Here is a 12,806-nt window from a genome sequence, read left to right as displayed (position 1 = left end):
ACTAAAGCTTGAGTCGATCCTTGGGTTTTGTGCCCTGCTGCAGCCCTGTATAATGCTCCTCGTGAGGCAGCTCCTGCCATGAAGATAAGCAGAGCCCTGTGGAGGTGCAGAGGTGGGGGAGAGGCTGCGGGTAAGAAGGAAACGGAGGCCAGCTCCGGCTGCATGAGCTTGCTGGGTGCTGTGCTGCTCTCACACAAGCTGTGCTGTGGCTGATCTTCAGCCCCTCACCACCAGCTGCTGAGCTGCAGCCCCAGGAAGGGCAGGAGGCAGCAGCAGGCTGTTGAGTAACATATGGTGCAGAGAGGATTTGGGGAGGGGGGATTGCGTGTGAGGCACTACCAGAGCATGACAGGGCAAATCCAGGTGAACTGCAGTGCTCTCCCCTGCAGGGCCCCTCGGTGCCTGTCCTGACCTTTTGTGTTAGTCCTGCTCTCATCCCAGACGTGCATCTCCTGAGCCTCTTCTGGTCACAGGGGTGAGGCAAATGTAAAGTGTAATGCAGCTAGATAGTGTTAAAATGCTGCTTGCGATTTTAGGTCCCGAGTTTTAAGCAGTGTGGTTGTTCTCTTAATGTTTGTGGAAGATTCTGAATACTCTCAGTCAATGTGGAAGCAAGGGTGTGGAATGTAAAGGTTCCCCCACGGTCCTGGGACCCTCCAGATAACTATTGTAGGGAAGGATTTGATGATGCCATTAAACAGATTAATACATTTAAATGCTTGCCAATAAAACCATCACCAGCTACCAAAACCAACGTCTGTTTGCGTGTTTGTAACCAGACATGTTCAGATGCATGGGCTGCTTGCAGGGGACTGATTTGCCCTCATCCCTTGCCTTCTGGGAGTTGCCTAGGATTTCAGCCTTACGTTCATTAATTATAGAAGCTGAGTGTTTAGAAGAATGCATGCAAGGCTTCGGTCTGGAGTGTAAAAGTCTTTGGACACCCCTTTGTTTCTGTGTGTGTTTTCTTCCCTGCCCTCAGACATTCGTGTCCCATTGACCAGGCAGCTGGAGGGAGCCTGGCTTTGACAGCAGTCTTCCCTGCTTTTCTGCAACATCCTGATGTGCAGGATGTTGTGCTGGGCTTGTGGTCTGTCCCACTGGCCACACGGTTCCAGCAATTTGCCTGGCTGTACCTGGTGTTTGCCCCAGCACAGATGCCCCTTTCTGGCCCCCAGGCAGGGCTTTGTTCTTCCTTTGAGAAGGAACCTGTGTGGCCCAAGGCTCCTCTCCGCAGACAAGCTCTGACTATGGAAATGGGGGGAGTCCTTCCTTCTGCAGCTCATCCCCTTCAGTACAAAGAAAAGAGTGGCTTCATTCAGCTTAATCTGAAAACGTGGAAGAGGCAGAGGGCGAAATGTCCTAAAACTTTCCTGGAGGCAGCTGGGTGGTCCTGGGTTGCTGGGGCAGAGGAAGGAGCAGGCCTCCAAGGAGGGGAGGCTGTTTCCACCTCCCATTTTGAAGCATGCTGCTGCCTGTGCTTTGGCCCTGAGGATTGTCAGCTCTCGAGTGCCCTCGCCAGGGATCTGCAGAGCCTTCTCCTTGGAGCCAGATGCAAACGGCAGGGAGAGGCCAGCGAGGGGCTCCTTGGTGCTTTGCCCCTTCCCTGTGCTGGGAGCACTGCGAGAGCCGAGGTCGCTGCCCATCGCCCCTCATCCTGCCTTCTTCTAGCTTCGGTCCGTGCCGGTGCAGAGGAAAGGTTTCCCTCCTCTGGAGCTGTTGTGGGTGCGTCTGGCTGTGCCCCACACCCCTGGTGTCGCCTGGTGGTGTCCCTCGAGCTGTCACCCTGCCCTAGGGAGGCACCCACCTCCTGCTGCCCGAGTTGTGATGTTTCTGAATGAAGTTTAGTCCAGAAAGGAGACAGTAACCCAAATCCCTGTGTGGGATAAACCAGCGGAGGGCCTTGCTGAGGTTGTCCCCCCCCCCCACCTCAAGCTGGCCCCAGGGCACAGGGGGCTCTTGCTTGGTATGCATTAAAGAGCATTTCTCTGTGCTGCTGCAGATTTAGCCCTCAAATTACAACAGCAGGCACCATTCTCACTCTCAGTTCAGCCTTTCCTTGCATCAGGTGCAAGGACGATCGTGCTCTTTACCAACACACATCAGGATGAGCATGACATCCGAGGGGGAAAAACATCCCAAAACAATGCACCCTTCCAGATAGAGCTGCTCTTGGAAAGCATTTGGCTACTCTGTTTGGGTGATTCTGAATTTGGAGGCAAGACTGAAAAAAGCTCCATCTGTTTAAACCGGAGCCGGGCAAAATAATTCAGCATAAATGTTAAAATTTGGGTGTGCTGAGGTGTTGTGAAATTGCGTGGAACAGACTTTTTTTCCACCATGAGTACAGTGGAAGGGTGTTGAAATGCAATATATTTGCTGTCTAAACTTTCTCAGTTGTCAGTGGGTTTCAGTTTAATTATTATCATTAATTATTATGTAAACTTCAGTATGTTTCAGTTGGGATTGCACTTTGCAGCTGGGTCTCTCCAAAGCAGTTTGTGGGGCTGCTTTCAGTTTTGGGCTTAGCTGAAGAAGCTGTGGATGTTTGTCTCAAACTACTGAGAAAAAGGTTGTTTAGGGTTCTTCCAGGAAAAGCAAGTATTCACTTTGTTTGCACAATTACAGCCCTGACCTAAATAAAACTTTGTCCAATATGATGAGCTCTTTTGCTTAGTGAACTGAAAATAGCTAGAGAAAAGAACAGAATACAGTAAGGCTACATCTCAATTTGAAGACTGCTGGTTTCTTTCACAATCTCATTTATTTTTAAATAGAAATCTTGTTTCAGAAGCAAGCAGATTTTATTTTTTTTTAAATCTTTAAAAGGTCATAAAAATATATCTGTATTAGAACAGCTTTGCTGGATGATGCTTACAGCGAGGTGCCCAAGCAGCATGAAGTTGCCTTGAGTATGCATTATACACACAGTAGATAAAACTGGTAGTGAGTTAACTTTAAAATACTATAACAATAACATGATTAATGCTTTGCCAGTTCTTACATCAGTGCCAATGCTGAACCATGCAGAGCAGAAACTGTTTTCTGTTACCAAAGTAGTGGAAAGCAGTGGAAAAAAAGAGGAAGGGGAGGAAGCAACTGGTATCTTGTACAAAATCAAGCCCTGAGGCTGGTCTGCTGATGCTGGGCTCCAGCATGTCTAGCCTGCTGTTTGGCGTGGTTAAAACTACTGCAAAGGGACACTTCATGTCTAACCCACAGCTAATGCTGCAGGGGTAACTCAGCTCCATGTCTCCAATGGAGATAAACATCAGTAAGTTTGGGGTAGTGGATAAAGTGCTGTCAGGTGTGGAGAGAGTGGGCAACACCTCCTAAGTCTTGTCTTCCTGTGACTGGTGTCTAAGGAAATGAAATGTCTGCTCTTTGGTTCCCATTTGAACAAATAATCCTCTTTTCTTCCCTCTTTTTGTCCCCTGCTCCAGGTTTATGGCCACAAATCTCCCACGGGAGGACAAGGCACGTGGCAGAGGACGGGAGAAACGGGCTGTGATTGCAGGCACTGGTGTGAGCAGCTGAGCCAGCAGCTGGGCAGATCAGCAAGGCACCGTTGGCAGAAGACCCGGCCAACACAGGGGTCTGAAGAACTCAGATGCACTGCTTGTAAAAACAGCGACCTGTTCTCAATTTGTGTCTTGTTCAGATGCAGACTCGGCCTCGGCAAGGCTTCAGTCTGTGCTGCCTGTACAGAGAGAAGCCGCGCTGTGCTCCAGCAGGCAGGATTGTAGGCACGAGGGGCTGACACCTGGGGCAGGCTGCTGGGTTATTATAAATACTTCAACCTGTGCCTGCTCCTAGGTGCTCCCTGAGTTAGCAGCTCTGCCCCAGCACTCCTGCAGCAATTCAGTGTGCGGGGCCACCACAGCATTTGCAGGACTCGGCTTTCTCTTCTTGGGGTGCAGAAGAGGAGGTACAGTACGAAACCAGCCTGCTTAAGGGTTTCTGGTGTTTATGCCAAATATTTTGTCTTTACTAGTTGGTATCAGCTCTGCCAGTAGCAGCCAGAGCACCACCTGCCTGGCAGGAAGGGAAATGTACCTTTGGTGGGCAAGGAGCCGGTGTGCTGCCTTACGTGGTCTGAAATAAATATCAGTGTCATCATCTACATTCATCAATAAAAGTTAGCTGGGGAGGGGCAGGCAGAATCGCAGAAAGCAAGCCAGGGAACTTCTGGGCTGCAAATACATGGTCCCTGGGCAAGGCCTAGTGTGTCAGGAATTACCCTGGAAAAGCCATGAAGGGGCTTGAGGGCGCATTTTGTCAGCTCGCTCCTCTCGTGACCCTGAGGGCTCACCATCTGTGCCAGGAAATGACGTAGAAATGCCTCCGATGGCTTCCAGCCCTAAGTGCAGATCAGATACGTGGGTGAAGAGGAATCATGTAGGACCAAGGCTGATGCATCAGCCCAAAGAGCTGCTTGTAGCCCTGTGGTGGCAAACGGATCACAACTGAACTCTTTTAAGAGGTAGCATTAAGTTAAACTCATTCCTTTACCTGCGTGATCCCTTGAGGCTTTGCACCATCAGAGCGATAATGAAGCGCTTTGTGTTTCGTTCTCTGTTTTCAGAACAGCGTAAGGGCTGCTCTGTGTGTGGGATTCCCTTGCTTTTATGTAGTGTTTAAGTGCTGACAAATTTAAATTTTTTGTAATCGATGTTTGGGGGAATTCTGGATTGCAGGTTTGTTTGAATGCCAGATGGCATTTAGGATCTGGCCTTTGTCTGTAAATCGGTCAGTGGAGCTGTATCAGAACTGACTGGTCAAACCCTTGACTAGCAAACTGTTTTTCTTTTTGAAGCATGACTTCAGAATGCTGGGTTTAGGGAATTTGACCTTCCTTTGTTCCACTGCCTGCAAAGCACTGTTTTTCCTCCTGCCTCCCCACACTGTAATGTGCTCCTGTGCAACTAGCAGTCTAAAATATCAGCTCTTCCCACCTGTCAGAAGGAAGCGTACAGTCTATTGCCTCCAGCTGGCCAAAAGGCCTGGATCAATTTGTACCTGTTGAACTCTTCCCAGGAAGAATGGGAAACAAATTGCAGAGGAATAGCACGGGGGTGTTACGAAGTGAGTTCCTTGTTCATTTGTGTCTCTGCCTGCACCAGGGCTGGCCAGGACTGGCTTTTCAGCCCTTCCCAGGGCTCTGGCAGCCTCTGTCCCTAGGTTTTGGTGTGGATGTGGCAGCCCCCCTTCTCAATGTTCTGCACCGGATGGATTGGTAGCACCACGTGGGAGATGCGGCTCCACAGCCCACTCAGCTTGTCAGAGTCTATGTAGTCGTAGGAGCTGGGGGTCCTGGCAACGGTGAACTTGGCCCAGAGGAAGTCATGGACCTTCTCTTCCACCCTCGGAAGGCTGATCTGGGTCTCCAGCTCCTCCTGCTCCAGCAGCACGGTCAGCAGCAGGGCCACGTCCTTGAAAGCAGCACTTTCGTGGTCGCAGTACTTGTAGAAGATGAGCGTGGACCCTGCCGGCAGCAGCTCGAAGCGGTGCACCACCGCAGCACGGTACCCAGCCTGGAAAGCTGAACTGAGCTCTGAGTCCACCTGCAGCTTGGCCTCGTCACTCTGGAGCTCAGACAGGTCCCTGCCATCGATCTGCGCCGTGCTGGCATGCAGGGCGGCCGAGTAGGCGTCAGCCACGTGGGTGCTAAGGCACCGCAAGGTCCGCTCAGCCTGGCGGGCGGCCGTGAGGATGATGGTGGCTGGCTGCGTGGGCTTGGATGTGTTGAGGTGCTTCTGCAAGAACTTGCGCCCGCGAAACCACACCTGGGGATTCTGCCCGGGAAACTTGTCCTGCAGCTCGTTGAAATGGGACAGGAAGGCCTCCACCGTGGGGTTCCTGGGGGCCGGCTGGGACTCGGCGGTTGGGTTGATGAAGAAGAGTATGCAGAAGATGAGCAATAATAGGCCCAGAATGAGAAGTCCTGCTCAGCAGGGAAGAGATACAAACAGGGAACAGCAGTCAGTCCCAAATTACCCATGGTGATATGCTGAAAAGTGGCTACAAGGGCTCTTTTCCCCCTGCTTGACCTTCCCCCATGACAGCAACGTGGTTCAGGTAAGCACGCTCTCTGGGATCCCAGGAACAGTGAAGAAGGTGCTTGCTCCATGCTGTGGGATCTGTGCTCCTTCACCAGCTGGGGGGGCTGCAGCTCCAGAGATGGAGGCAGGGCTCCAGCTTTGTAATTACAGTGCAAAACAGGAAATTACAGCTGGCACCAAGCTTTCTCCTGTCCCATTCCCCCACACACACCTCTGTTTTCTTTAAGATTTGTTACCCTTTGGAGCACCTGCCTCCATGTATGGAGGTGGCAGACCCAGCTAAGTGTTCCTAAGCTGCCTTCCTCCTACTACTGGGTCAGACATTCCCCTATCTTTAAGGGGATGGATTGCCTTCTTGTGAGCTGTTTCCCCAAAATCCCTATTGCCTGATGAGAAGCAGTTCCCTCGAACCCTTAGAAGGCTGTGAAGGATCCCAAGAGAGAAGAAGAATTAAATGTGCTTCATTACTTGTTCCTGGTGGATCGGGGCCTTCTGGTCGATGAGTAACGCACAAGGGAAGCTTCTTTTCCTCACCTTTCAGTAAGTTGAACTCTTTCGTCTTCTCTTGTTTTGTATTTTGAGTGGTGACATTCTGCAAGCATGGCTGAGCCTCTGGCTGTGGGGCTGCACGTCCTACAGTGAGAAAGAAATTTGTCACTCGCTGTTGAGGGAGTGGATAAGTTGGGTTGTCAGACAAGTAACAGAGCTTTCCAGAGCTTCCAGCTGTGGAAAAGAGTTAGAAGTTAATATTGCTTTGAGTTAATGGTACTTTGAGTGCTCCGAAACAGAGGGGGGAGGAGGGAGCAGACAGAGAGAGCGAAGCCAGTTAATTTTGTGCTAAGAAGCAAATACTCCAAAAAACTGAAAACAGCCACTAGAAACCTCATTATTACATTTTCCAATGCCTATGCAAAGCACGGGCATGTACACACAGAAGCAGCAGCAGGGTGCAACCACCAGCTCACCTTTTGTCCCATGTCTGCTCCTTAACGTGCTTGAGGATTCCCTCTCCTGTGTTTCTGGCTCTTTGTGCTCTCCTGGCTCCTGACCTAGCAGAGGGACACTGGTGCTCTCCTCTGCTGAGACGCTCTCAGTGACATCTTCTGTGGCGTTCACATCTGGATGTGTCGTTTTGCTCTCAGAGCTCAGTGCCTCGTTTCTTGATAAAGCATCTTCCTCTGCTGTGCAGCTTTCACACTGCCTGCTTATCTCCAGGTCCTGCTGAGTTTCCTGGAGGACACTGCTGTCTCCTTTGCTGTCCGTTTTGTCTTGGGCCTGCACGGCTGTAGGAAGTGAAATTCACAGACCTAGGCTTAGCTTCTTTCAGCACAAGAAGCAGCCACCTTTTCTCCTGTTCTGCCTCCTTGAAGGAAAGGCCCAGGTTATCAGCATTTTGGAAATGCAGTACAGGCAGATGGGGAGGGACTCACCTCTGTCTGAGTCATCTTCTTCGTGAGGTCCTTCGGAGACACCATCTCTCTTCTCCACAGGTTCTTCCAGTGATGCTTCAGTTTCCTGAGGAGCCTTCTCCTCCATTGTGGGGCCAGCTAACTCTGAAGGCTTCACTTCTTCCCCGAGAGCAGTTGGTGGATTACTCACCGAAGAGTCCTCCTCTGGTTTGCAGGAGGTCTCAGGGCACCTGCTCGCCTCTTGGTGCTCAAGTGTTCCTCTGGGGGGCTCCTGGTGTGCAGGATGCTCTGCTGTGCTCTCCACCTCATCTTGGGCTGGCCCAGCTGTTGGGATCAGAGTTCACAAGCTCAGCTAGCCATGCAGGACATGGGAATACCCAGGGCTTCACCACCACCCTGTAAAACTCCCGGGTCCTGCATTTCAGAAACATCTACACGAGCTGCTCTGGAGAAGAGTTTACCACAACCAGCCATCATCACCAGGGAATCACACTGCCTTCTGTCCAGACAGACAGCTCAAATTGCCCTCTACGATTTTTGACTGTAGTAGTGGCCACACAATGAGCGATCACTCTCAGAGATGCAATCCTCTCTCCAAACTTTGACCTGTCCAATGCTGGTAGCTTTGTTTTTTTAAAGCTCAAATGTTATCACCACAGTGTGGTTGGTTGGCCATGGCACAGCTGAGCACCTGGGGTGACCAAAAGTGAGAAAACTTGTGGGTGAAGTTAAAGGCAGCTGAAGAGGTGAAGGAAGTGGGGGTCACAAATGATGCAATCACCTCCCCAAGTGGACCAATGACCAGAGAGTCTCCATGCAATGACCAACCACATCTCCTCCTTCTTCTTCCTGTTCCCCAGTTTTATTGTTGAGCATTACATTATAGTTTATAATCTCTGGTTAATTTGGGACAGCTGTCCCAGCTGTGTCCCCTCCAAATCTTTAGCCCATCCCATTCTACTTGCTGGCAGAAAGAGAAAGCCTTGAGGCTATGCAAGCCCTGTTCAGCAGTAGCCCAAACACAGGTGCCTTATCAACACTTTTCTGTTGCTTTATTTTTAACCACAAATCCAAAACACAACCCCCTGCTGGCTGCTGTGCTGGAAGCTAACTCTGTGCTGGCCAGACCCAGTGCACAGCATCCTACAGGGACTGGCAGTTCCTTCATTAAATGCTACGTTGCCAGATCTTCCCCAAACAACAGCAGTTTTCCTAGACTGGTTATTTAATATGATAGACTTGAATAATTTTAAGTCTATCTAGTCTCTTTCTGTTGAATATTGGACATAGTATTCATTGCCTCCATGCAAAGGCCAGCTTGGAAGCCAACCCGGTCTCCGCCACCTTCTTCCTGTACCCCAGATTTTATTGCCGATGGGGCTACTCTTCCAAACGTCTATGTTAACACAGAAACAGCAAATTAAACCCAAATGTAAGGTCATTATTCAATAGAGACATTCTGAGGCTGAACATAAGAAGTTGCAACATATTCTGAATCTTACAAAACCAACCTGTGGCTCAAATTTCAAGTGTTATTTACGGAAATGACTTATGAATGATCAAGCACTACAATGAGCACTACCACCAGCTCACCTTTTGTCCCATGTTTGCTCCTTAACGTGCTTGAGGATTCCCTCTCCTGTGTTTCTGGCTCTTTGTGCTCTCCTGGCTCCTGACCTAGCAGAGGGACACTGGTGCTCTCCTCTGCTGAGACGCCCTCAGTGACATCTTCTGTGGCGTTCACATCTGAATGTGTCATTTTGCTCTCAGAGCTCAGTGACTCCTTTCTTGATACAGCATCTTCCTCTGCTGTGCAGCTTTCACACTGCCTGCTTATCTCCATGTCCTGCTGAGTTTCCTGGAGGACACTGCTGTCTCCTTTGCTGTCCGTTTTGTCTTGGGCCTGTACAACTGTAGGGAGTGAAATTCACAGACCTAGGCTTAGCTTCTTTCAGCACAAGAAGCAGCCACCTTTTCTCCTGTTCTGCCTTCTCGAAGGAAAGGCCCAGGTTATCAGCATTTTGGAAATGCAGTACAGGCAGATGGGGAGGGACTCACCTCTGTCTGAGTCATCTTCTTCCTGAGGTCTTTTGGAGACACCATCTCTCTTCTCCACAGGTTCTTCCAGTGATGCTTCAGTTTCCTGAGGAGCCTTCTCCTCCATTGTAGGGCCAGCTAACTCTGAAGGCTTCACTTCTTCCCCGAGAGCAGTTGGTGGATTACTCACCGAAGAGTCCTCCTCTGGTTTGCAGGAGGTCTCAGGGCACCTGCTCGCCTCTTGGTGCTCAAGTGTTCCTCTGGGGGGCTCCTGGTGTGCAGGATGCTCTGCTGTGCTCTCCACCTCATCTTGGGCTGGCCCAGCTGTTGGGATCAGAGTTCACAAGCTCAGCTAGCCATGCAGGACATGGGAATACCCAGGGCTTCACCACCACCCTGTAAAACTCCCGGGTCCTGCATTTCAGAAACATCTACACGAGCTGCTCTGGAGAAGAGTTTACCACAATCAGACAGCATCACCAGGGAATCACACTGCCTTCTGTCCAAACAGACGGCTCAAATTGCCCTCTACGATTTTTGACTGTAGTAGTGGCCACACAATGAGCGATCACTCTCAGAGATGCAATCCTCTCTCCAAACTTTGACCTGTCCAATGCTGGTAGCTTTGGTTTTTTAAAGCTCAAATGTTATCACCACAGTGTGGTTGGTTGGCCACAACACAGCTGAGCACCTGGGGTGACCAAAAGTGAGAAAACTACACTACAATGACAGAGAAATAATGATGCTTAGTTAGAAAAAAAAAGACTGACAAAAATGGAAGGAACTCTCTCCTAATTCGAAAACAGAGAAAAGCTGTGCTTGCCACATGTCAGAACATGCTGTCCTTTGGACTTTTACATTCTTTTTTGCTTTGTTCCTGTTGTTACAGGAGCAATTCTGAATGCTTAGGACGGGTCTGATAAGATTATAGCATCAAGGTATCACTGAAATGTTCGTGTATTAAGGCACCAGGAGGATGTAAGTGCATGGTAGGAACTGAAATGCAGTGAACATGGAGGTATCCTGCTATTCAAGTTGGGCACAAGCAGTGCTCCTTGCCCTGCCTATTCTGCAGGTTTTGTATCTCTGGGTGGTGGAAAACTGCCTTATTATTTAACGTCTGCAGATCTGTGGCTTCTGGCCTCTGCAGAATTTGGATCCTGCACTTGAGGTGAACTGCGTCATGCCCACCTGGCAGATACAACCCGATGGGACTCACTTCTTCACTGGAAGCCTGTTTGTTGTTAACTCCCCACTTCTCCTTGTGGGTCCATCTGAGACACCTGTGTTAAACAGAGCCTTGACTGGTCACCAGAGGGAGGTGACTCTACCCCTGCCACATACCATGCATAACCCTGCTGCTCTACCTGATTGCACTTATACTTGGCAGCTGGCCCAGAGGAGGTGTTCCCCTCCCTGCAGCCCAAGTTACAAAGCTGTTTCTCAGGGGGAAGCACTAGGGTACCAGGAACAAAGTTCTCCTAGCCTACAGCTCTATCTTTAGCCCTTCTTGTGCTGCCATTCTGGACACAGAGCCTAAACTTGCTGCTGACCAGAATCCGAAAGTGAAGGCAAATTGTTACTACATGGCCTGGAGAAGATGGGATTTTTCTCAGTTTGTGATTTTGTTTCAGTTTCCTTTATCACTGTTGAAATACTCTCGCGATGGGATTTTCCCAGGAGATGGAGCAAGCACAGGGTTGGCTTACCTCCAGGCAGATCCACACTTGGATTCTTTTCCATTTTCTTGCTCCTGTTGGGTCTCAGTACCTTTTACTTCACTTTCTCCTTTGCTTGTGCAGGGATTTGTCTCCCTGCTGGTGAGGTGGCTGACCAAATCCTACCCCCAGCAGGACCATCATCCTGCCTTGGCCTCAGGAACTGCAGCCGAACATCTGTAGACCTGACAAGCACAAACACAGCCACAGTGATTCATGGTGGAAGAAGAGAATCCCCCCTCCATGCTCAAAATTATTTGGGAGGCATGAAAACGGGTTCATGTAACTGGTACTGTATGCCACGAACCTTCAGTGACAAGGGCAACGCCTGCCTGCTGACCAGCCACAGGCAACGTGGAAAACTCCAGAGAAACTCTCCCCGCTGGAGCTGGGTTCATGCAGATCAAAGATCTCAATACCCAGCCGTCGCAGCGGCTGGAGGGGAACCTTTCCCTTTGGCTCCTCTACAGATCAGTTTTCTTGCTAAAAACAAGATCCAGGAGTGTGGGGGTTCATTTATGGCTGTCCTGGCCTGGCTGCTGTCCCTCCCTTCTCTGTGCCATTCCCACTTGCAGAAAGGGAAGCACAAAGCCGCCGTGCCCTCGGACACTTACCTGGGCAGGGCTGGAGCCTGTCGGGGCTGTGAAGAGAAGCAGCAAGGTGGCCAGCGATGGCCCCGGGGCTTGTCCTTCCTGGAAGCCCTTTAGGCTCGGCCGGACAGCCCTTTTCCCGAACGCGCCCTAAATCCTCCGCTGCTGTCGGCGCGAGGGTGAACCCTGCCCTTCCACGGCAGCCCAGGCAGGCTGCTGGGAGCTGTAGTTTTCCTCCCTCCTCTCCAGTGCTGGCAGCTCTTCCACCAGGAGAAGCAGGGCTGTCATTCCCGGAAGCGCTCAGTGTTTTTGAACTCCTTTTGGACTGTGCTTCTGGCTGCATTTCTGTGCTGTAGGCTTAAATACATCTGGGCAATGCTTTTCAAAAAAAATGGTAATACTTCCCATTTCATGGGAAACGGTGGCATGGCACAGGGCACACTGAGGAAAGGCATCAAAGCAAGGGACAGAGGCTGCAGCCCCCCAGGTCAGCCTGGAACCCTTTTACCATCTGCAAATGGCTGAGACGAGGCACAGGCAAAGGTGACTGAAGCAGTGCCGGTACAGGGCAGAGTCTGGGAGTGGGACTCTTCAATTTGGGGAGCAGAAGGCTGACAGAGGGGAGGGCTGATCCACGTGGAGTTATTGTTCACCAAACCCCTCGTTACTAGAACTTGAGACATTTGCAAAACAGGCAGCAGGTTAGGATTGAGTGGGCAGAAAAAAAGTACATTTTTTATGCTATGTGCAGGAAACTTCCAGACCTTCCTGGCACAGGGGTGATGGGGGCAGAGTTTCAGGATTAGACTCATTTGTGGACACCAGGTCTGTAAACAGTTAGTGCAGGACTGGGTGGGGAAATATCATTTGGGTGAAGTGCAAAAAGCCCAGCCCTATGCCATGGTCTGCTCTCTTTCTATTCCCACAGCATCCTGAACTAGTGTACTGGTGATGCACTGGGTCTGGCTGGGATGGGGCTCACTGTCCTCA

General features: G+C 50.4%; 1 protein-coding gene and 1 long non-coding RNA gene across 3 annotated transcripts; one reads left to right on the top strand and one right to left on the bottom strand.

Annotated features, from left to right (window-relative positions):
• Positions 1 to 2,745: 2,745 nt before the first annotated feature.
• LOC311440568 (uncharacterized protein) lies at positions 2,746 to 12,172 on the bottom strand. Of its 2 annotated transcripts, none has more exons than XM_084527637.1 (8): positions 11,841 to 12,172; positions 11,218 to 11,411; positions 9,530 to 9,832; positions 9,065 to 9,382; positions 7,493 to 7,795; positions 7,028 to 7,345; positions 6,531 to 6,695; positions 2,746 to 5,944 (listed from the first exon to the last, which is right to left on the bottom strand). In XM_084527637.1, exons 2-8 carry the CDS (start codon positions 11,249 to 11,251, stop codon positions 5,178 to 5,180), a joined length of 2,208 nt encoding a protein of 735 aa, XP_084383763.1. In that variant the 5' UTR covers positions 11,252 to 11,411; positions 11,841 to 12,172; the 3' UTR covers positions 2,746 to 5,177. The 2 variants fall into 2 exon arrangements, with proteins under 2 accessions (XP_084383763.1, XP_084383764.1); XM_084527638.1 differs by having other exon boundaries at positions 6,597 to 6,695; positions 11,841 to 12,161.
• On the top strand, positions 5,966 to 7,685 carry LOC311440569. Its single transcript, XR_014695469.1, has 3 exons — positions 5,966 to 6,078; positions 6,402 to 6,602; positions 7,553 to 7,685. It is a non-coding gene; the product is annotated as an uncharacterized lncRNA (long non-coding RNA).
• Positions 12,173 to 12,806: the final 634 nt, after the last annotated feature.

The sequence above is a fragment of the Aythya ferina genome, assembly GCF_964211825.1.
Source record: "Aythya ferina genome assembly, chromosome: 8".
Classification (NCBI taxonomy): Eukaryota; Metazoa; Chordata; class Aves; order Anseriformes; family Anatidae; genus Aythya; species Aythya ferina.
This window is presented reverse-complemented; position numbering and strand designations above follow the sequence as displayed.

Coding starts and splice junctions, on each gene's coding strand:
- LOC311440568 (XM_084527637.1), bottom strand. CDS start 11,251: ATGGAAAAGAATCCAAGTGTGGATCTGCCTGGAG. Junction 9,383..9,529: donor AGAAGATGACTCAGACAGAG/GTGAGTCCCTCC, acceptor CACTCCCTACAG/TTGTACAGGCCCAAGACAAA. Junction 6,696..7,027: donor GAGCAGACATGGGACAAAAG/GTGAGCTGGTGG, acceptor TTCTCACTGTAG/GACGTGCAGCCCCACAGCCA.